General features: G+C 40.4%; 1 protein-coding gene and 1 long non-coding RNA gene across 3 annotated transcripts; one reads left to right on the top strand and one right to left on the bottom strand.

Annotated features, from left to right (window-relative positions):
• Positions 1-1,586: 1,586 nt before the first annotated feature.
• Positions 1,587-23,913, bottom strand: SPTY2D1 (SPT2 chromatin protein domain containing 1). 2 transcript variants are annotated; one of them, XM_060606170.3, is made up of 6 exons: positions 23,789-23,913; positions 12,308-12,422; positions 9,965-11,545; positions 8,098-8,269; positions 6,200-6,277; positions 1,587-4,798 (listed from the first exon to the last, which is right to left on the bottom strand). In XM_060606170.3, the coding sequence occupies exons 3-6, from the start codon at positions 11,466-11,468 to the stop codon at positions 4,705-4,707; spliced, it is 1,848 nt and encodes a 615-aa protein (XP_060462153.3). In that variant the 5' UTR covers positions 11,469-11,545; positions 12,308-12,422; positions 23,789-23,913; the 3' UTR covers positions 1,587-4,704. The 2 variants fall into 2 exon arrangements, with proteins under 2 accessions (XP_060462153.3, XP_060462152.3); XM_060606169.3 differs by lacking the exon at positions 23,789-23,913 and adding an exon at positions 23,275-23,570.
• On the top strand, positions 23,667-24,740 carry LOC132661536 (uncharacterized). Its single transcript, XR_009602271.3, has 2 exons — positions 23,667-23,755; positions 24,498-24,740. It is a non-coding gene; the product is annotated as an uncharacterized LOC132661536 (long non-coding RNA).
• The last annotated feature ends 244 nt before the right edge of the window (positions 24,741-24,984 follow it).

The following is a 24,984-nucleotide window of genomic DNA, read 5'->3' as shown; positions in this document are numbered from 1 at the left end:
CCTATTCTGAATCCTTAGGGATAGAAATTCTCTAAAGCTCCTTTGACCTAGTTCCCGGCTGTAGTCTTCCTCCCGAATCCAGGGTCCAGGGTCGAAAAAACGTTCAGAAAAGGCTAGAGATTGCAGCAACTTTAAGCCTATCTTTTGGGGATACTCCTCCGTGGCCTTTTCACAGCTGTTACCAACAACCTTCTGTGGCCTTTTCACAGCTGTTACCAACAACCTTCTGTGGCCTTTTCACAGCTGTTATCAAGAACCGAAGGCTTACACTGTGTGGGGGAAGGGATGTCATTTTAATATGAGGTGCTAGATACTAAATTAAACATTACTTTAATTCTTATGATAAGCTTCTGAGCTGGGCACTAGCCTCATTGAACAAAATGTTACAAATGAAGTTGAGAGACTCAAGTATCTTACCAGCTGCACAGCTCTGGGTTGGAGTCAAGATCAAGATCCATGCCTTCTCCTTGGCATGCTTTTATGTGCCAAGGAAAAGAGCCAAACAAGAGACTGGAATATCCAAGATCTTGGCTATCTCTTGGCTCAAGTGCCCCCTTCATTTGAATAGCCAAGAAGGTGCCTGATGATTCTTTTAGCAGTAACCACTGCTAATACAGGGCAGCATGCATAGAAACAAAAGCTAAGTGCTCAGTCCTCAATATGATGCAGTTTGAGTTTGAGACCAAATATGGAAACTTAAGTATAAGACCCATGCAATTAATCTAGGTGTTTCAGCCCTAGGATATTCTTCATAAGCCCTCTCTAGGGGTGGTTTGGAATTTTCTGACCTTAACGGGGTTGGGGGAGGGGGGAAGAACCCAACAAGAACAAGTACTTCTAAAATAAACTGTATGGAATTTTTCCCATTCTGTGGCTACTTGGGGATGACTGATAGTTCCATCATTCAGAAGTGCATCCTTACCACCAAAGTAGATCTTTTTGGTTATGTAGATAACATTTTGTTGAGGACCATTTAGCACACATTTGCTAAACTATTTTTAAGTGGCCCTTTGCACTGGTTTTTTTTTTTTTTTTTTATGGAAAGAAAAGTGAATTCAAAATCCATTAGCAACACTGTAATCCTGAATCCAGGATACTATCTCTTATAAGGCTTCTTATATGACCTAGACTCAACACATCCCATTGAGCTAAGTGCCTACATTTTCTGGCTTCATGGCTATACCAACTTGCCTCCTGAATATCCCAAAGGACTCATCTTGTCAGTTATTTCAAGCTCTTTTATTACAGGGGATCAGAACCTGTGTTCGTTTTCTTGACAAGAGGAACTATACACCCAGTTCTTCTTCCCTCTGGTTCCCTGAATATACCTCCAAACAGTTCTCCGGCCTTCAGAGTAGCTCTCTTAAGCTGGTGGGGTGCGGGGAGATGGGTCAGTTGTGGGGGTTGAGCAGAGGTCAATGCGTCAGAGGGAATGAACAGGTGTGTGTGTGTGTGTGTGTGTGTGTAAGGAAGCACACCCCATGTCAAGTCTGATGAGTCTACTGGGGTTTCTAGCTGGAAAAATGTTCAGGGTGATGAAAGAAGGAATATCTGAGTTTTGGTAAATAAATGCCAACCAGTGAAAATATCAATAAAATATTTTTAATGCCTACAATTTCTTTTATACATAAATTGCAAAACTTTCACCTGTATATGCAAAAGTAGATTCTCTTGCAGGTCAACAGCACCAGAAAACAAGCTAAACTATGTAAATGTTTTTTTTTTTTTAAAACTTGATTTGTCCATTATGTAAAAGACATGATGGATTTAATAACTTCAAAGAAATCTATATCCCACTCTTAATCATACACTAAACACCTGAATATTTATTTTATCACATCCACTCACAAAATAAATAGTAGTCTAATATATTCAGCACATTGAAAATAAACCAACCAGTTTCTCTTCATATATTTATTCTCTTTCCAAACATGTTTTGGTCTCCTGCTATATCTCAGAAATGTACTAATAGCTGCTTTTAAGTTACAAAATACAAAACAGTAATTTCTTGGAGAAAATCTTGGGGTAACATTAAAAAAATGATATTTCGAGTTCCCATAGACTTTCTTTTTTGTTAACAGTCTTTGAACCTTCTCATGGCACACATGTAAGGCTGTCTGTGACATGTGGTACCCTGGCCTCCAAATGGACGTAATTGCATTTATAGTTTAGAGAAAATACAAAGACAAGTTTTTGAAAGTAGCCTTAAAAGAAGAGTGCCCCTTGCTTTGATATAGCAATATCAAAAGCAAGTGGGACTGTGCAATCAGAGCCATATGAGTTTTATGAAAACTACTTTCTTTTCACATCATCTGTTAGAGAATGCCACACCCATGATCATGTAACATTACAATCGTGAAATAACATTACTACATTCGTGAATTAACATTACCCAATAAAAGGCACATCTTCAGATATTGAATTAATAAAATCTGAAAATCAAAACAGTCGAGGATACATTAAAAACCAAGCACTTAATTTGTAAACCTTTATAAAATAACAGCTTATTCCAGTTTCTTCAAAGGTTTGTGAGCTTTTTGTAAGAGCCGTCAGGAATTGCAGAACAAAACGGAAGACAGGATTTGGAAACAAGGCCAAGATTAATTTAAAAGACTTTCTCAGGACTTTCTTTTTAAATGAGCTACAGAAGTGCCCTTTTATAATGTTGATGCCGAGGAATAATATAATCAACATCTGTAGAAGAAATGCACTCAAAAGTGGTAGATGCCTAAGGACACGACCTGACTCTTCCTGTGAAGTTCTAGAACTTTTATCTAGCACAGTGGTGCCTTTCTGTACAAATAACTGCACGTCGAATAAAGTGCTAGTAAACGTTAAGCCACCAGAAATCTTTCAGCTATGATAAGCACTTGATTGTAATAGATTTTCAAAGAGTCTAAATACTGAAAAAATATATCCCAGAAAACAACTTTTGTAGGGGTGGGGCGGGAGGAAGCACAAAAGTGACAGCAAAGGAAATAATGTTCCAAACCTGTTTTATTACGTGGAACACCACACTACCCTTAAATCAATTTCACTGAAGATATTTTGAGATGGGTGAGAGGCAGTCAACAGGATTTTCTGCCAGTGTGACAATTCTATGTAGATCGTTAGAGTGTTACTCCTGGTGATGAAGACCTCTTTCAGAGGATTCAGCTTCAAAGTTAAATGCTTGCACTTTGGAAATGTGAAACTCAATTCAAAATGAGTCAGTCTTAAGGGACTAGGTCAAATGGTTGTCCCATTAAGGGAGGTAACAACAGTAATGTATACCACCCAAACTTGGAGAATAAAGAAAGCTTTATGGATAAAAAGGAATACACCAAAACAACTTTTGGAACTGTTCTTCAAGCTTATGTCCCACTGTCCCCAGCCCTCCATATTTAGAATTAAGGACAAAAGCTCTCTAGCGTCATCATATCTCATTTTCTGTTGCTGACTTTTCTTGAGACTTGGCTTCTCTCCAGCCAGAACCTAGGTCAGCCTGATTGGAATTGCCTGGGTTTGAGGCTTAAGAGATCTCAAGTGTAAAAATAGGACTTGGAAAAAAGTGAGCATGAAGAAAGTTCCACAGCCTGGTAAAGCACCAGTAGCAGGGAACGTCCTTTTCTACCTGGGAAAAAAATCTCTTCACAGTGCATAGTTTGAAATAAAAGTGCAATATGGGCAAAAAGAGAAGGTGGTGCTCTCAATATACGTGAATTTAGTTTTTGGCTTTTGGCATTAATTGCTAAAGAATTTAAGATAAAATGCAGTCGTTAACATCAAGAGGTACCTTTTTCCAAAATATCTTTCTAGAGAGGGAGGAGGGGAGTCTCACATGTCACTTCCTTATTTTTTAAACTATTACTCTTCCAAATCTAATGTTTGAATAAAATAAGCATTTTTCTTCAGTATAAAAATGACTTTTCTTAGATAAAAATCAATTAGCACAGTGACCTTGTCTATTTTACGCTAAAGCCAACGTAACAGTAAATTTGAAAGGAAAACCTGGAAACAGATTATTTTTAAACTAAATGGCATAACTTGCATTTTAACTGGAAAAAAAAATTTGTTAATTGCCTTACCACCTAAATTAGTGAATAAGAATGCTCGGCATCCAATCCATGAATAATGTAAAATACGATATAATTTATTCTACTTTTTACTTCAAAGTCACAGAGATGACATCCATACGATAATTATAGAGCCTACTCTACATTTTCAAGTTCTCAATCCAAACATATACATTAGGACAGGTCACTTTATTGCTGGCAACATTCATGGAAGGGCCAGGTTCCTCATTAAAAGACAAAGTTTGATTGGGAGCTGGGCAGTGCTCTACTCACACATCAGCAGAACATGAAGAGGCAATCTTTTTTTTTTTTCCTTTTCAAAATAGCAAAGGAACAATGTAAGATTGGCTGACAGGTGAGCGGCCCCCGTTAGAGTGCATAGCTCATCAAGATCAAGGCGGGCACCTGTGAACAGTTAACTTCATAAGCACGCTCACTGGGCATTCTATCATCTGCATTAGATTTAACCCTGGAAAGTATTTGAAAATACTTTATGCTCCAATGACAGCCTGCAAATAACAGTATGCATTCCTTCTCCTTGAGTACCCAAGTAGAAATTAAAATCATAAAGGGGCTTCTTCATTCTGAAGGCAGGACCTCCTGGCAGCAGAGTGTCTCCAGAATTTCACAAAAATAATAAAAGCAGCAGCTAACGCTTCTTCAGCTTCTTAGCCTTTCGACGCTTCATTTCTTCTTCTTCACGTCTCATTTCCTCTAAGTCCTCCTGCATACCTAGTCTTAAACTGTCACAAAAAAAAAAAAAAAAAGGAAAAAAAGTACATGTCAATATACATGACATTACCACCCTCTTTAAAAATTAAGAATGAAATTTCAACTGGGAGCTCATATGGAATGTGCTGAGGCATTAAAAACGCCTCAAGGCTTTACCACTGAAAACAAACTAGCAGGAATATTTTTTTACTAGGAGCCTCGGCCACTGATTCAACTTCTAGTAGAAAAAAGACCTCACACTGTTAAAAACCGAGAACAAACTGAGGGTTGATGGGGGGTGGGAGGGAGGGGAGGGTGGGTGATGGGTACTGAGGAGGGCACCTTTTGGGATGAGCACTGGGTGTTGTATGGAAACCAATTTGACAATAAATTTCATATATTAAAAAAAAAAAGAAAGAAAGAAAAAAGACCTCACATAAAACCTCAACATAAAATAAGTAATAAAGTAAATAAGTAAATAATAAAGTAAATAAAGTAAATAAGTAATAAAATATAAATTGTTTATCACAATGGCTTTTAGAAATAAAAGAAAATTTATTCAATAAATAACATTCTATTCTTATCCCTTCGCATCACTTTAGTTGGATATTTTATGTAGTTACATGAAGGGAAGGCAAGAGGGAAGAGGTTTAATATGCTGGGTTGAGACTGAAGGGAATTATCTTACCAAGTTAAGACTATAAACAAAGCAATCTCTTGTTACCCTACCCTAAGAACTTATCATGAATTTTATTATCAGGTAGCCAAATAGGAATTAGACAGAAAGAATTTCATATTCCTCATCAGGTCCCTATGGCCAGCAGTGGTACAGGTCAGCAAGACTGAGATGTGTTTGATGTAGAAAGGGAATTAAAGATGGGGAAAGAAAAACAAGGAACTTGTTACAATGGGATCAGAGGAGGCCTCCAGCACTAACTGTGTGCCTATATAGGTGAGGCACCGCACTAAGCAACTTGTATACTTAATGTGATACCTCAATGGGTAAAAAGAGTAAATTCTCATTTTACCCATGAGAAGACAGACTGAAAAAAAAAATTTTTTTAAGTTTGTTTATTTTTGAGACAGAGAGAGCAGGGGAGGGAGAGGCAGAGAAAGAGGAGAGAGAGAATCCCAGGCAGGCTCCACAATCCCAGCACAGAGCTTCACGCAGGCCTTGAACCCATGAACCGTGAGACTATGACCTGAGTCGAAATCAAGAGTCGGATATTTAACTGACTGAGACACCCAGGTGCCCCAAGAAGACAGATTTAGAAAGGCTAAGGAATTTGTCTAAAGTCCCACAGCAAGTAACCCGGATGGGAATTCAGAAGCGAGGGGCCCCAAACCTCTGCTCCCAATGGTGTAACTGAAGCAGCAAACAGAAAGGAACAATTAGGACATTTCTACACAAATGTGTTAAGTTTTGTGCTTACCTCTTTGCTTCTTCCTTCTGCTGCTCTTTCCAACTACTCTCCATGTAACGTAAGGCATAATCACTTTCATCTTTGTATCTGATAAGAGGAAATCAATGTTGTTAGGGAAAACACCCAAATTCCCAAATATTTAGGAACTGCATCCTCCTGTTTTAAAAATCAGTATCTTTATAACTAATAAAAAACACAGTTAGGATTACTCTTCTTTCTTTGGCAAGGAGTGACAGAGGCAGAGGACGGGTAGCAGTGGGTTTCTGAAGTCAAGGCAAATTAAATGAGCCCTCACTACTCCCTGAAGGCAATTATTCCTGAATCTAATGTCAATGAAGGTACTCAATCCAACAATGCTTACTCACCTCACTCGCCTCTAGTTACAGAATAGTTTATATTAAAATCCTGAAAGCACACTATATATGGAAATCATTTTGTACATATTAATCTCATTTGAGCTTTGTGAGAAAGGACTTTAGAACACAGACTGAAGCGGGGCGCCTGAGTGGCTCAGTCGGTTAAGCGTCCGACTTCGGCTCAGGTCACGATTTCACGGTATGTGAGTTTGAGCCCCGCGTCGGGCTCTGTGCTGACTGCTCAGAGCCTGGAGCCTGTTTCAGATTCTGTGTCTCCCTCTCTCTCTGACCCTGCCCCGTTCATGCTCTGTCTCTCTCTGTCTCAAAAATAAATAAACGTTAAAAAAAAGAAAAAATTAAAAAAAAAAAAAAAAAGAACACAGACTGAAGCAGGCAGATTAATGGTTTGACCAAGAACATAAAACTAGCCAATGACATTACTAACATTAGGTTTTTATTAAAAAAATTTTTTTTAAATGTTTATTTACTTTTGAGACAGACAGTGAGTGGGGGAAGGGCAAAGACAGAGGGAGACACAGAATCTGAAGGAGGCTCCAGGCTTTAAGCTGTCAGCACAGAGCCCGATGCGGAGCTTGAACTCACAGACTGGGAGATCATGACCTGAGCCAAAGTCAGACACTTAACCAACTGAGCCACCCAGGTGCCCCATTAATATTAGATTTTTAAATCTGATTTTTATTCCAATTCTTTTTACTACTCTTTTTACCAAAAATTTTTTTTTTTTAAGACACTTTTTCTCAGGATTGCCTTCTAATTTCTCATATCCATGGCTTTAAAGGAGAGGGCAACTGTCAACCGATATGCACTATGTCCCTTCTGTTTTACATATAAAACATATGTCCCTTCTGTTTTATCTCATTTAATCCTTCCAGATGTCATTCTGAAAATAATTTACTCAAGTTTATCCAGCTAGGAAGTGGTAGAACTTCTATTCAAACCCTGATCTTTCATCTATACTAGTGTTCTCAAACGTTAATGTGCATTTGAATTACCTGGGAACCGTATAAAGCTGATTTAGATTTGGTAGCTCTGAAGTGGGGCCTGAGAGCCTACATTTCTTAACGCTGTTGTCAGGTGATGTCAGTGACGTTGGTCCCATACTGACTGCTGTCCAGGGACCACACTTTTGAGCAGTAAAGCTTTTTACATCAAAGAAAAGCAGATGTCAGATCAGACCAGCTTTCAACACAGGTCTGTGATGTCAGATCAGACTAGCTTTCAACATGGGTCTGTGGATGGCTTTCTGAGTTCAAAGCCAATCTAGTTCTATTCCAGTAAGCTGCTTCACTCTCATTAAATATACATCTTACAAGGGCAACAGTTTAAAAAGGTATATTTTGGCATGCAACCACACAAAAAATTCTGAGTTAACCGTTAGGTGGTGCCAAAAGAGTAAATCTTAAACAATCATACAATGGTTCCTAATGAAGAATTTTATTCAATGCCTCTGCTATTAATGTTTGCTTTTTCCCCATAGCACGAGTCATTCAAAATGAGTATATCATTTATCTAAACCATCTATAGCCTTACTTTTTTCGGTCATAGCCAAAGATTTCTCGAATGTGCTTGGATATTTCTTCCTGAGGTTCTCCTTCATCTTCGATAAAATCTTCCATTTCAGAGTCATATTCATCATCATCTTCCTCCTCTTCATATTCTCGTTGCCTTTTGTAACCACTAGGGAAGGGAAGCCTTTGAGGACCTAAGAATAGAAAAGTCATTATTTATAGGAGCATGAACACTGAAAATAGTCCCAACAAAGTTTTACATAAACTGAGATTTTAAGAATTCATTAAGACAATATCCTCAAAAACCAGAGCCAGAAAACTGACCCATAGCATGGACTCATTACGAAATCATCCCTGCTGCTTCATGTTGTCTACAAGGAGTAGAATTTCTGTTTATCCCAGGGCTTACCAGAAGCATCTGTCACATCTTGTAGCCTAACAGCTGCCTTCCTTCTGGATTTAAAAGACTGATAAAATTAAAAAGAAAATTACAAATAGCTTACAGGATCTCTAACTTTTAATTCTGCCATGAAAAAGACACCAAAAGTAACAACCTACCGTCTATTATCACAATTTCATTCCTTTTTTTTTAGAAGTCCAACAAAGTATGAAAAATTCCCAGAATTATGGATAATTATTGAAATGAGTAAGTCTGACTTTAAAAGAAAATCACTACATTATCATTATTTTGTCATTTTGCCAAAAGACTGAATAAAACTTTGCAAAAGACAGGCAATGATCAATAGAACAGCATCTGGGAACAACTGCTTTCTAGTCCTTGATTACAGACACTCCTTTTATTGATCTACAGTTGTTTTTAATACGCATGGCTTGTCTCCTTAGCTCGGCTCAACTTCTGCACTGTTGACATTTTGGGCCAGATAATTCTTTGTGAGCAGACTCTCCTGTGTCCTATAGTATAATAGCAGCATCCCTGGCCTCTATCTACTAGATACCAGTAGCATCCCCTGGGCCCAGTGGTGTCAGTCAAAAATGTCTCCAGACACTGCCAAATGTTCACTGGGCATCAAAATCATCCTTGGTTGAGAACCAATGTTCTAGCTGAACTAAGAAGTTAAAGCATGGAATCTTACCTAAGTAAGTAGATTCATAAAGGACCAGTAGCTAGGGCTTTGATGTGCTGCCCACTACAAGGAGCAGAAACACAAGGGCAGTTCCTGGTACATTGTGGATACTTAAAAAGTATCTGATGTTTTTTGTTTTTTTGTTTTTGTTTTTTTTTAATTTTTTGTTTTTCAACGTTTTTTATTTATTTTTGGGACAGAGAGAGACAGAGCATGAACGGGGGAGGGGCAGAGAGAGAGGGAGACACAGAATCGGAAACAGGCTCCAGGCTCCGAGCCATCAGCCCAGAGCCTGACGCGGGGCTCGAACTCACGGACCGCGAGATCGTGACCTGGCTGAAGTCGGACGCTTAACCGACTGCGCCACCCAGGCGCCCAAAAAAGTATCTGATGAATAAATAATGCACCTAAGACTTCAAGCTTACAAATATACTCCAACTTTTGAAGAAAGGTCTCTCTAGTTCTCATGAAAAGGTAAAGATGAATTAATTCATTGAACCATATAAGGCATATTCACTCATCCTGTCTCACAAATCACATAGCCAAGTTTCATGCACTTGGAGACGTTACAGGGGTGAACACAGAGGGTCCTAGATAACTCTCTTTCTAAAGCCTTTTCCAAGTTATGATCACTAAAGGGACTCTCAGGCATAAAGAGAGACAGAGCATCAGGATTCTATCAATACAGGAGTACATTAAAGGGCACATGGAAGGGTTCACAGGGTCTCGGTTTATGTAAAACAAAGTACTCTTTCCAATTTCCTAGTAACAAGTCAATATCCTTAGGGTGAAGGACAGTTTTACCTTGGGCAGATCTGTAGCCAGATAAGGAAGGCTTCATTCCATTCATCTGTCCATTGCTGGATCGGCTAATTATATTCTTGGAAGAAATGGTTTCTGAGACAACGGTACACTTGGGTTTTAGGGGGAGACCGGAGCTACTAACTGTTCGCCCAGGTCCCAAGCTGCTCACTGGTCTTCCAGGGCCTGAACTACTGACCGTCCGTCCGGCTGGAACTGAGCCACCGACTGGCCGCCCAGGGCCACCGACTGGCCGCCCAGGGCCATTGACTGGCCGCCCAGGGCCACTGACTGGCCGCCCAGGGCCACTGACTGGCCGCCCAGGGGGGCCAGAGCCACTCACTGGTCGTCGGAGGTCATGCGGACTGCTCACAGGCCGCCCAGGGCCACCAGAGCTGCCCAAAGACTTCCTAGAATCACCTGAGCCAGTGGTGGGTCGTCCAGGTCCACTTGAGCTATTTGCAGGATGCCCAGGGCCACTTGTACCACTGAGTGTCCGTCCAGAGAGATTTAAGTCACTGGCTGGCCTCTTGGTCCCACTGACTGATCGCTCAGGTCCTGAGCTGGGGCTGCCATTCTGGCGCCTGGGCATGGGGCCAGAACTAACTGTGGGCCGAGCAGTCCCTGTGCTGGGCCGCCCGGGAGCTGAGCTGGAGCTGCTGCCTGGCTGCCTGACGACACCTGGACTCTTGGCTTTATTGTGTGGGGTAACCACAGGCCCAGGCCTGGAATGGCTAGGATGGGGAGGAGATTTTTTGGCTTTGTGCTCAGTAGCAGATTTCTGAGGCCCTTTAGCAGAAGTCTTTGGGACACTTGGTGAATAGGTGCTGGAGTGGGGCTTTCCAGCCCCATTGAAAACAGGTCTGTCATGGCCCTCTCGAAGTAAGGGCTGGGAGCAATTGCCAGATCCTGCTTTGGTCCTCTCTCCTGGCATGGATTTGGATGAAGACACACTTAAGTGTTTTTCATTGGCTGTACTGGGTCTGGATTTCTTCTCAGCATGAGGGAGGGGTGTACCCCTGGAGGAAGGGTGCTTGCCAAGTTTTGTGCCCACACTTTCTTTCTGAGAAGGTGCCTTTTTGGCCGGAGGTAGTCTTGCATCTGTCTCAGCTCTCTTTTTCCTCTGTTTCCGTTCAAGGAATTCTCGCTCCCTAAGTTCTTCTGCAGTCATAGGCCGCTCTTCTGTTTTCTTCACTACCTTGATCTCCACTGGTTCATACTGCTTTTTCTCGGCCAGCCTGAGTAGATCGGTGAAGTTCATGAGTGGCGGGGCACTTTTAAGGGGGACCTTTGGTTTGCTTTCAACTTTGGGAGGTTCTTGCTCCTCCTCATACTCCTGCTCTGACTCTGCTTGATTGTACTCTAAGAATTCATCTTCTTCTTCCATCCCATACTCTTGTTCTGTTCCCTGGCTAGTGTGGCTTTCCATCACCTGCCTCTTCTTTGACTTTTCCTCAACGGGAATCCCGTTGTAACCATGGAAATTATCCTTTGTCCTCTTGGCCATAGCTCTTGCCTTCTTATCATGTTTTAGCTCAATTCGCTTTTTCACTAGTTCTTCTTTTCTCCTTTTCTCCTCTAAAGCTAAAATGGAGAAAACAAGAACAAAGTATTTCAAGGTCTGGAGGTCTCAAGTATGTTCATCCGAAATCAGTGGGTGGCCAAAACACAGGCAACATTCAAGTTACAGTTTGAAGACATCTAGGAATCAAAGGAGGAAGTCCTTTGAACAAGTATCAGTTGAGTCATCTTTACATAATGAGTGGGTTACATATGGGGTTTTCAATATGACAAAGCAAGCGAGAGACTGGGGTTTTAGCTTTAAATATAGAAAATAATTCATACCAAATAAAGATACCAAGTTAAGGAAACAGTAGGAACCACTTCACCGTCATTATTAACTGTGAATAAATGAATACTTAAATGTATTAAATCAGTTTCCTTGTCATTTGCATGAGGTAAAACTACTGTTTAAGTTTGCTGGTCTTCAAAAATTGTCCCTATTTTTAACCTTTAAGATAGCATTCTTAATAATTAAAAAAATTAAAATACAAAATATGTAGAAGCAGATTCAGAATGAAGGTCAAAGAATGGAGTTCTTATTGGGACCTAGTGTGGCCAATTGCAAGATATGGCCGCTATCCCCAAAAGCACTAAGAAGAAATAAAAGATAACATCCATACAAATGATCGGCATGAGAACACATGTAATATGCTCTAAATACAGCGGACTCAGACACACAAATCCCTTAGCCTATTATGTTACTACAAGCATCCGCTAGTTAAGTACAAGCTAGTTGTGAAGGTAGAAGACTTTAAAATTGACAATAAAGCTATAGATATGTACCTTTTTGCCTGAGCTCCTCTTCTTTTCGTCTGAGAAAAGCCTGAACAGCTGCAGATTGGACACCCTTGACTTTTGGGTCTTTTTTGGGAGGCCCCACTGCCAAACTATACCTTTTCTAAAAATAAAAAAAGTAAAAGTTAAAAGCAATTCAACTTTAAAAATGTATTTGCTATTAGGTGTAAGGCATTGTACCAAGCAATAGAGAGGTTTACATACTGACTGAAAAACGGATTCTGAATAAGAGATCATATAACTAACATGGAAGCTTAGCTATAAAATTTTGGTCTAAATAGGATTATGCATGACTGTTTTTAGGTACAGAATTTCTTTGTAACATCCTAAATAATGCACACGTGAAGAATTCAGAGAAATGCTATTTTTATGTTATTTTCCCAAATAGGTACTTGGACTGGGGGACTTTTAAAAAGAAATCATCACTTAGAATGGACTGTTTAAAAATTCTGAATAAAAAAAAAAAATCGAACTTTAGAACTAAGCATTTCAAAGTGTAACTTTTCAAACAAACAGAAAAAACTACTCATAAAATGTTTTCTCTCCTGAATACCTTATTCCAGACTATTTTCTAGTAAGACTCACAGCTACACAGGTTATTTTGCTACAGTATAAAACACTGAGATTTTACTTTGACCATAGGCAAAGCTGGTGGCAAACCAAAGCTAAAAAGCATTTCAAGGAAATCTAAGCAGCAAGAAGTGCCCAATTCCCTGTACTTTTAACCACAGCTCTTATGTTCATTAAATATTAATTTGTTACATAAACTGTTTTAGAAAGGTTTCCATATCAACCAAAAAATACTAATATTATCCTGGCGCAGATGATATTTCTCTGGGTTTTGATTTTTATGTAACTACACTGGGAAATGACTAAAACCGTAGTAATGTTAATTTGAACTACAACAGGAAAAACATTTCCATTGTATAAGTATGTATCATAAGAGAAGTATGATAAACAGAATAACTCAGACCAGGATGATTCATCTCAAGGACTATTGCACATTAAATATATGGATAGAATATGTTTTCACTCTTATGTTGATCCTGAGAAACTTAACAGAAGGCCATGGGGGAGGGGAAGGAAAAAAAAACAAGGTTAGGGAGGGAGGGAGCCAAAACATAAGAGACTCCTTATGGGAGGAGGGAGACTCCTTAGGGAGGGAGGGGTGGGTGGGTGATGGGTATTGAGGGCACCTGTTGAGATGAGCACTGGGTGTTGTATGGAAACCAATTTGACAATAAATTTCATCTAAAAAAAATTAAATAAATCAATCAATCTATGGATAGCAAGTAAGTTTTTAAATGCTCTCCCTCTTTTGTTAGGCTGATGACATTCTTATCCACTACACCTGTTATTGTGCTAGTTAAAAAGGAAACACTAACCCCCCTGAGCACAAATCCAGCTACTTAAAAACCAAAAAAAAACAGACTCCCCAAATGTGCATGAAATTCTTGGGAGGAAAGCCAAAGGATCCATGCTTACTATGTGGCTAGCCAAATACAAGACATCCGAAACAGACTGGAAGTTCCAGCTAAGTTAGTTCACCAGTGAAGCAGGCCCTAATCCAGCATGAAAATCCTGCACGATAGCAGTGCTGTGACCTGACACATCCCTGACAGAAATCCCAAAAGAGAGCACCCCCAGATTCCTCTCCCAGTCAGCTTGGTTGAATCACCATAAAACCCAGTAATAAGTCCCTATCTTTGTAAATTTAGTTGTAGATGCTTTCCATTGTGGATTGGAGCCCAATATTTAAAGAAGAAAAGGAGAGGGAGGGCACACTGAGGAGAAAGAGAATACTGCTTTACCTAACTGCCTATATATAAATTGTCCTCATTTTCAAGAACCTCAAACATAAGCTTTATCTACAAAAAGTTTATATTTTCTTAATGGAAGAGCCACCATGAATAGGACTCAAGTTGCATAAGATATACACAGACTCATAAGCAGAGACATATACTCACTTCACCCTATCCAGTTAGTGAGATTTGTAAGAGGAAAGATGGATTTTTTTTTTTTTTTTTTGCCAAGACTTAAGATTTTCCTGTCCCCGCCAACAACCTAGTCCATATGTTCACCTGCCAAATCAAAGCTTATACAAAGCACCCCCCCCCCCAATCCCGCCCAGCCTCAAATGCCAATATACATATTAGTGTTACCTTGAACAGCACTGGTTCATTATCTACATATTACAGCAACAAGCACTTCCTAATTTGACTTCAGGATAGACATATTTCTTCCTAACCTGAGACTTCAAGGGATAGGTAATGGGATATGACTAGCTGAAAAGCTACTCACGACTGCATACAGGCACTAACAGCGTCAGTGGAGTACAGTTTACTAAGCTTCAGTCATTGGCATAACACCTGCATGATTTTTGCCCTTTTAGTATACCATCTGCATTATTATTTACTAATTTTAAGAAAATACATAGACCTAACACTATGACTTACTATTATAGCTTTACTTCAAGCAATAATATCCATGAAATGATTGGCTTGAGGGCTAGTTACATTTCTGCAAATCATGTTAAAATATAACCATTAAACACACACACACACACACACACACACACACACACACACACACATACAGCATTTTGGAAAATGCCAAAAAGGAACATAAAAATACAGGAAAGGCAGAACACAAAGAAGAAACAAGGGAGTGGGGTGTTCAGGCTCTCAGATTTACTCAGAAAAGAACTGCAAAGATTACTTTTAGCTTTTTCTTTTTTTCATATTAAATATAATTTTTTGTCAAACTGGTTTCCATACAACACCCAGTGCTCATCCCAACAGGTGCTCTCCTCAATGCCCATCACCCACTTTCCCCTCTCCCCCTCCCCCCATCAACCCTCAGCTTGTTCTCAGTATTTAAGACTCTCTTATGGTTTGCTTCCCTCCCTCTCTGTAACTTTTTTTTTCTCCCTTCCCCTCCCCTATGGTCTTCTGTTAAGTTTCTCAGGATCCACATATGAGTGAAAACATATGGTATCTGTCTTTCTCTGCCTGACTTATTTCACTTAGCATAATACTCTCCAGTCCCATCCACGTTGCTGCAAATGGCCAGATTTCATTCTTTCTCATTGCCAAGTAGTATTCCATTGTGTATATAAACCACAATTTCTTTATCCATTCATCAGTTGATGGACATTTAGGCTCTTTCCATAATTTGGCTGTTGTTGAAAGTGCTGCTATAAACGTTGGGGTACAAGTGGCCCTATGCATCGGCACTCCTGTATCCCTTGGGTAAATTCCTAGCGGGGCTATTGCTGGGTCATAGGGTAGTTCTATCTTTAATTCTTTGAGGAACCTCCACACTGTCTTCCAGAGCGGCTGCACCAGTTTTCATTCCCACCAACAGTGTAAGAGGGTTCCCGTTTCTCCACATCCTCTCCAGCATCTATAGTCCTGATTTGTTCACTTTAGCTTTTTTCAAAGCATCCACCTATTTTCAACCACTCACACTGCCAATTTTAAATTCAGCTTTTTTTGTTTTAGCACCTTTAATACTCAAGGGTATTTATCAAGCTGACTTTACTTTTACCCCAACAACTCTGCAGTACTTTTTGTTCTGTCCTATGATGTAGAAGGGATTCAATAAATCTATTAAAAGTCTCATTTCATGGGTCTGCTAGGAAACAAGAAGGGCAAGGTCCTAACTTGATGAGGCTTAATCTTATTCACTGACATGAGCTGAGTCATAATTAACAGTTTCTTACATCCGCTGTAGCTTGATGCACTCAAAAGCAGATACCAGGAAAATATTACTATATTCTCTTAGGTAAACTTTAGGTCAAAACCTAGAAATCTGGGGTTAGAAAAAAAAAAGGGGGGGTCCTGTATCTCCATAGGAAATATTCTTCTTTCTTAACTGTTTTGAGATACAATTCACATACCATAAAATCCATCCTTTAAAAAAAATTTTTTTTTTTAATTTTAGAGAGAGTGAGTGTACAGGGGAGAGGGGCAGAGGTGGTGGGTGGGTGGGAGGGAGGAAGTGAGGGAGGGAGGGAGGGAGGGGGAGGGAGGGAGAGAGAGAGAGGGAAAATATCTTAAGCAGGCTCTTCGCTCTGTCAGTCTGGAGCCCAATGGAGCTCAATCCCATGGGATCATGACCTGAGCTGAAACCAAGAGTCAGATGCTCAACTGACCAAATCACCCAGGCATGTAAAATCCACACATTTAATGTGTACAATTCATTGGTTTTTAGTACATTCAGAGTTGTACAACCATCACTACTATTGGATTGCAGAACATTTACATTATCCCAAAAAGAAATACCCTTCAGCAGTCATTCCCCATTCCCTCTCTCTCTCCCCTCTGCCCCTGGCAACCTACTTTCTGTTGCTGTGGATTTGCCAATTCTGGACATTTCATATAAATGAAATCATGTACCCAGTGTACCATTATACAATAATATTTATCACAATATAAGGGAACATTTACAGGCCATAGACAAATGGCTATATATGAGTGATTATACAAAATATTAAGATTTTTCAATTTTGAAAACACTTGTTAATTTTCACTTGACTCTATTATTAAGTTTGAAAATAGACCCCTTCAAAGGCCTAGAAAATATCCTTGAGAGAATGCTCTGTCAGTTAGTTCCTTACATCACTGAACTGAGAAATTATAATTATTTCCCTGGCTTATGGAAAATTAAGAAACGATTAGTTTCTATGACCATTAAGTGTTTCAGTTTCAGCAAAGGTATCATTTTAACTCTTTTGGAGTAAAAATAGAATATACCTAGAACTTTAAAATGACAATTATGTAATACCTAAGTAAATTTAAATGGAGATAATGTAATTTTACTTTGATGTCAGTGTTGGCTTTTCTATTTTTTTTTTTTTCCTCAAACAAAAACTTTCAAAGAAACAAAATGAAATCCTACAATATGTGTGGCTGCCATGGTCAGTTTTACATGCCAGCTCAGCTAGGCTATAGCACTCAGTTATTTAAATCAAACACTAATCTAGTGTGGCCGTGAAGGTATTTTGCAGGTGTGGCTAACATCTACAATCAGCTAACTTGAGGTAAAGCAGATTACCCTCCATAATGTGGATGGTACTCATCCAATCAGTTGAAGGCCTTAAGAGCAAAAACTGAGTTTTCTCAGAGAAGAAGGTATTGGCCCTACAAATTTCAGACTTGCCAGCCCCACAATGACATGAACCAATTTCCTAAAATAAATCCTCCTGGTTCTGCTTCTCTGGGGAGCCCTGACTGATACAGTGGCCATTTGTATCTTGGTAGTTTCCCTTAGTACAATGTTCTTAAGATCCATGTTGTAACATGGATCACTACTTCATTTCTTTCTATGGCTGAATATTTCGCTGTGCTGATTTACCACATGTTATCTATTCACCAGTTGATGGGTATTTGTTTTTACTTCTTGGCTATTATGAATAATGCTGCCATGAACACTTGTGTACAAGTTTTTGTGTGTGTGAACATCATTTCTCTTGGGTACACGGCTATAGATCTTCTTAACCTTGAGCTAGCCAGACCTTTATAAAAGGGGTTGCAGTCACACTCTGTTCAGTTGAAAGATCTGAGATTTGTTGTAACAGAATATTGTAATAGATAATCCCCTACGCCCAAAGGGGTAGCCCCGTAGAGAACAATGCTTTTTTAAAAACATAAAAATAAAAAGCCTCAGGCCGGGATTACATTATATTCTATTTAATAAAGCAGAAGAACTATTTGGCACTTTCTCCTGCATCAGATGGTCACATTTAGCTCTAGCAGCAGCACATTGAGATGCACCCACCAATTCTGAATCTGATTCAAGGCACCAGGCTGCTTCATTGTTTGAGCTTCATGAAAAGCAGCTGGACAAGAGTTTCTTTTATCCTAAGTGTATCCATTTTATTATACTGCAAGCCAACTCAGTCATTCTGCTGGACCCCAATGAATGATCCACAGCAGTGAAGCTTATGCCATTTAAATACAGTATCAGAGATTTTGCCAAGATTTGTAATTCTGAAGCCAACAGACCTAGAAAACATTAACTCACTTTAAGACATATGTGTTCCTTGCACTGGAATTAATACTGTCATGGTCAGATTAGGAAAATGAGGAGTTTTCTGTTCTGGAAATATGTGTTAACCAAATACGTTACGTTGGAATCAATAGTCAATCCCTTCTTGAAAGTTGTTCTTTACTCAGGAGAGAACAACATATTGTTGTAATTGTAGAAAATATAAATTTCCTGATGGCTTTATACATATTAGAGACTTATTATTAGAGTTAGGAATATTCAAAGAATATATCTTTGAGTTTAATAATACTACACAATTTCACAAAACATCATAGGGAATAAATGCAGGCCTGGAAAATGAATGGTTTGCATTAGGCTTGCTTAGCTGGGTGGTTAAGAGAATGAAAATAAAACAGTCAAAAAGCACGCTATTCAGGATTGCTATAGGGTCAAATGTAAATTTACTATTATTGTGTTTATAAAAATATACCTGATTATAAAATGTAGTATCAGATAGGTACCTCAGAGTCCCTAGCCCAACCTCTATGTTAGAAGTGGCCCAAAAAGCACAAGTGTGTATTAACTGGTTGTCACTCACAATTTGTAACAGAGTGTGAATTAGAATCTAAGTCTCCTGACTCAGGTCCAAGAGTATTCCCACTACATGTCTCACTTCTACGTTAATCCCAACACTTTCATCCAGCTCTAACCTCAATTTTTATGTTTACTTTGAGAGAGCGAGCGAGTAGGGGGATGGGGGGGGAGGGGGTGCAGACAGAATCCCAGGCAGGCTCTGCACTGTCAGCCCAGAGACAGACACAGGGCCGAACGCATGAACTGTGAGATCATGGCCTGAGCCGAAACCAAGAGTCAAACGCTTAACTGACTGAGCCACCCAGGTGCCCCTCTAACCTCAATCTTAAACACCCTTCCCAAATTTCCATCTGCCTCTTGGATGGTGCCATGACCTCCAATAGGTCCACCACTTAACTTTCTATCTTATCCACCCTCACCCTCAGACTATTTCTGTCAACCATACTGGCACTCTCCCACCACAGGCTGTAAGTCTCTCTCTACCCACCAATTTCCAAATGCTGTTGGTTTGCCCTTTAAATTTCTCTCCCATCAGACTTTACTGTACATTGACAAGTGCCATAAAAGCCAACAGTTATTGCCTAAGGCTATATTATATTGGGCTGGAGTTGAGGGTAGGAAGCTGGATGGGTTCAGGCTTTATTAAATGAACAACCGTCCTCATATCCAATACACTCTTCACTTAGCACAGGGTCATGATTAAGAGCAAGAACTCCGGAGCCAGTTAGCCTGTATAAAATTCTCTGCTCTACCGTTACTAGCCCTGTCACTTTTTGGCTGAATGACTTCAGACAAGTTTCCTCATCTCTCTAGGCCTCAGTTTCCTTATCCATGAAACAACCTTCCCTATATGGTCATCACAGTGATTGAATTAATCAATGTACATAAAGTGGTTAGAACAGTGCCTGGCACCAAGTAAGCATTATAAACGGCAGTTGTTGTTATCATTATCATTCAGAAAGAGATTCTCTTAGGTAGTGACGGGAAGAAAAATAACAATCTCTGTGGTGGTAGAGTTTCTAAAAGATCCTCTCCTTCCAACACTGGTTAAATAGTACTACCCCCCCCCCACCCCCCACCCCAGGCTAGCAATTCAGAGCTACTTCAGGCCCTGGCAAACTCCTCTTCAGATCCAAGCATGGGAGCAATCCAGTTATAGCCAATAAATCAAAAGTTGCAAAGTGATTGCAGAAACGTTTTTGTTGCCCCATACTGTTCTTTCAAAGGAAATATAACTACTGTAGCACACAGTAGGCTTCTCTTGAATGCAGAGCTTGACACCTACTATTTTATATCTAGACTACTTCAAGAGCTTCCATTATTATCATTTTATATCCAGGCTACTTTAAGAACTTACATTATCTACCTGGCCCTCAGGACATCTGAACTCGCCACCCCAGTTAGAGTCCCTGAGCTCCTTTTCCAGTACCGACATTCTTATCCTCAAGGGGCTATAGCCCCCAAATCCCCATGTGTTTAGTACCACATAAATGCTTCGTCTTTACTTTTTGATTTGAGGATCACACCAGAGCGACAGTATCTTCTCCGGGATGATTTTCACAGTATGACTGTGAGAAAGCCACATAAGTCATCAATTAGTTACTTACAACCTACAAGAACCAATATTCTAAGCTCTACCATTCTATCAAATCAAGATACTTGGTTTTCGCTAGAGGAACCAGGGAGAAAAATTTTAAGTACAAGTGCAAGGTTGCCAAAAATATCTTTTCTCCTTTAAATATAAACAGAGCTTGCGACGATAACTGGTTACATCACCTTGATCAGCTGTTTTTTAAATTCAGTTTTCCACTGGGAAATGATAGCATGCCTAATATTGCTAGGCATGATGCAATCCTTCCTTTGTTTTAATAAAACATTATAAAAATAACTATTTCTCCTGAAAAGAAACAACAGAAAAGAGTTTCCATTACAGAAATGTTCATTGCTTCTCAAACCAGACACAATAGATACCTCTTAAAACTGAAGCCCTGGAGGGGCACCTGGGGTCAGCTGGTTAAGTGTCAACTCCTGATGTTGGGTCAGGTCACGATCTCACAGTTTTGAGATGAGCCCCGCGTCGGGCTCTGCACTGCGAGTGCAGAGCCTGCTTGGGATTCTCTCTCTCTCTCTCTCTCTCTCTCTCTCTCTCTGTTTTCTCTCTCTCTCAAAAATAAACTTAAAAAACAAAAATTCAAAGTGGCTGTCCAGGTGTTTTATATTTTAGCCTTCCTTGGAGTTAATCAGTGCTAGTCACCATAGCTCCTTTCTGTAGCAAAGTCTGACATAGGAACAATGAAGACTGAAATCTCAACATCAGCTCTGATAAGATGGAAATGGAAGGTGGGGAAGAAGATGGCTAAAAGGAAAATATGAACCAAGCACCAGAGTGGGATGCAAAACCTCTGTGGTTCTCAGACCATCATTCAGTCAATACAGCTTATGTCAAACATGGGGTGCATGTGTATGACTGAATTGTTGTTTCTTGACTTGGATGATGGTTTACAAGGATACCTGCTTTGCCACAGTTTATTACACTGTACAATATATATTTCACAATTGATGGTGTGCTCTCAGAGGCTTTATTTACTTTGAGCTGATAAAGCAAAGTAACAGAATAATTAGATAAACCCAGTGAAAGCAAGATCATGGATTAAATTTAACTGTCTCGCTCTGTTTCTCAATAGTTTCTTTTGTGACACATTCATCTGATGTAAAAAGAAAAGGATTATAATGCTAACTAAATCAAACTTCTAGGCTTTCTAGCTTTTTGTGGGGGTTGAGGGTGGGGAGGGGAAAGTATGCTTTCATAAAATATATGCCTATATTCATTTATTAAATTTTAAATGATCTCACCAATTCACCTTTTTTTCTGCTTCCAATCTTTGTTATTTAATAGATTTGTTGATAATGTACATATTCTAAAACATACACAGATTTTGAAATTTTCTGCTCTAGTAATATCTGGTTTTTAGAATAACTTGGTTCTGATTCTCCCTCAGAATATTACTGGGTATCAAAGCTAGTACTACCTATTTTTGACCTCCACTGAAATTCAGGAAGATCTAGAATAAAATATGGACCTAATTATGCAAAGATGAATGGTTATGGGATCCAATATTGACCTCCCTATGAAATTTACATAATTTGCAGAAAATAAATTTGGTTGTTCAAGGTTTCAGTGGTTTAAGCCCGTAAGTTCAACATACAGATCTTCGGGCTCATGGCTTAGGGGGAATGATTATTCAGCGTACTTGGGATGAAAGATGAATATATGGGAATTTAATAAATATTAAACTGACAGATATCAGTTTCATTTACCAATTATTTTACTATCTTCAAATCAATATTTTCAAAGGGTAAAAGATGGGCCAGACTCAGAAGACAAGAAAAGTGTAGAAGTAGGAAAAACAAAACACAACACTGCAAATACACAAAAATCTAAGAAATGCAGAACGCATAGTGAGAGCTCAATAAATTCCAGTTGAACTGACTTTGACAGAGAGCTGTTCGAGGTCTATACCTCACTGCTCAAACCGCAAGTATCACAATGCAATTTGTCGGTTTACAGCTGTGCTGTGGGTACCATCTGAGGATCCAGAAATGATTAGTTTATGCAAAACAGCTACACCCCGCAGACTAGGCACTCTCCACCACTTCAGCGTGTAGATTTTAAAAGTCTTACATCGCTCTGCGAATACGGGCGAATTCGCAAAATTACTGAGCAAATGGGACATAGATTTCAAACAAAGGCAAACCTGGAAGGCCACAAGTAAGCGGAAGTTGAATAACCTACCCATTCTGTTGGCCAAGGATTTCGTGGAATCTGCTCAACTTCTCTTCCCAATACATAAGGTATTATTAAATCTTTGGGAGGTTTTAATTTAGTCATCTCATCAGAGAACTTGTTCGAGAAATCACACAATGTTTGACCCCATCTTAGGCGGGAACTCACCCAAAAGGCTATCAGACCACATCCCGAAAACCCCTGAAACTCCCCAACGTACACGCTTTCTTTCCATCCTTTGGGCTGAAGTTTATGCCAAAGCCAGAAATTACTAACGCTGGATTCCACCATGTACCAGGCACGGTTTCACTCACCAGCCTTCACACAACTCTAAAACACCCGCACTGCAAAGTCCACGTTGCAGGGGTGACTAAGCCGGAGAAACCTACTCGCCGGAAGGCTGCCACTTCGCACCTCAAGCCCCTTTTCACCCATTCCCCAAGAATGCACGCCCAAGAAAAGCAAGCAAGGCGTCCAGGTCTTCCCTCTCCCGGAGTCGATAGGCGGATGCCTTGAAGTTCCACGGGCCAGAAATTCCAAACTTGAAGATTAGGGTCTCCTACACTGGTGCCCGGCTGGTACTTACCGGCACGTTGTTGACACCTTGTCCTTTGGAAGCTATCAGGAGAATTTCCCTGAAATCCATGTTGACAGAGGCGGAGACACTGGGCCAGGCTCTCGGAAAGAAGTGAAAGTACGCCTTACCGAGGCGCCCAGCTACAGCCAAGTGAACTGCCTGGCCCACCCCTCTCCCACCCCTCCTCAGCACGACCACTTCCGGCGCCTTCCAATGTCGTCTGCCCGCCCCCTTTCCTCTTGCGGCCTATATTCTTTTAGGTCCGCCGCTCAGCTCTCGAGTCCCTGGCGTAACTTCCGCCTTTAGGCTCCAGACACGTAGAAACGTGGTACGTGGCTGCTGGCGTCGGCTCGAAGGGGCGGGACTAGGCCCTTCACGGACCAAGGAGACGCGGCCTAGTAAAGTGAGGGGTGTGGCCAAGGGAAAGATCCACTTCCCTGGAGGCCGGGGCTCGCGACCTGACCATCTTGGTGTTTCTTGTGACCTCTGAGTAGGGAAGGCGAGGGGGTGGGGGGTTACCTACCAGGCCTGGGTTCGCTGGGTGTCACGGGTGGGCTCTCAGGTCCGAAACGGCAGGGCCCCAGCAGCTGAACCGACGGATCTCGGGCAGGGGGTTTCAGTTACCGGTTTCTAGGCGCTCGCGAAATTGCGCAGGCGCACATGGCACCGACTAGTCCTCTCGTGTACACATTACTCATCACATCCTGGCACATGGTGTGTGCTCACCTGCGCAGATGCATGCATGTCGTTCGTGTATAGAGACACAGGCTTGGTGCTTTTGCCCCATCTAGATAATAAGCTCCATGTAGTGGATAAATGAAGGAACTCTTTACATACAGTCCCAGTCTGAACATACTTGCGCACTAACGAAACATACATGGCCCATATTCATATTAATTTGGAGTCCAGTCGTGGGTTCCTTTTAAGAGTATCTGGGGCCTGTAAAGTCTCATTCAGTAAAATAACGCTAATTAGACCTGGGGTGGGAACAGGCCACGACTGGCTGCCAGCTAACAGGGCAGATATTTTCAGTGTGATGGAAAGCCCGTTCCAAAACTGGATTGTGGTGATGATTGTAAGTTTACTGAAAGTCACTGTACACTCAGAACAGGTGAATTTTCCAATTATATATCAATACAGATGTTTAAAAATATTAGGCAAAGCTGGTCTTATTCTTTACAACTGAAGTTTTAATGCTGAGTTGTGGCCCTGACTACGTTTTTCCGTTTAAGGCTGCCCAAACAACAGACCAAGATGAAGTCTTCCTCTGATGACAGACCTGGAATTTTCAATTCCCGTATTCCCTCTGGGGAGCCCAGCATAGCATACAGCTCACCTATGCTATGCATTCCTTTCAAATACATGCCCACCTACTTTAAGTAGGTTAGGTAGAAACTTGCTTGTAATGTACTGAAAAAAACTAGCAGCCCTCAGGGGCCTCAAGTGTAAAAAATTAAATAAGATTTTTGAACTTCCTTCAAGTGATTTTTCTCTGTTCAACAGGTAGAATCCTCTTGCAGTGTTTTCTGATTGTTCTTGGGATAAAGACCAAAATTTGAATCCTAACTGTGGCTTGTAAGGACTGCCATGATTTGCCCTAGCCCACTTCTGTAACATCATCAGCTGTACTTTTTCACTTCTTCGTATGTACCAGGCTCTCTTCCACTCCAGGTCCTTTCCCCCTTTCTCCCTCTGCCTAGTATGTTCCCTCTAAACTGC

Source organism: Panthera onca, chromosome D1, assembly GCF_046562875.1.
Source record: "Panthera onca isolate mPanOnc1 chromosome D1, mPanOnc1 haplotype 2, whole genome shotgun sequence".
Classification (NCBI taxonomy): Eukaryota; Metazoa; Chordata; class Mammalia; order Carnivora; family Felidae; genus Panthera; species Panthera onca.
Note: the sequence above shows the minus strand (reverse complement) of the source record. Positions and strands in the feature narration are given on the sequence as shown.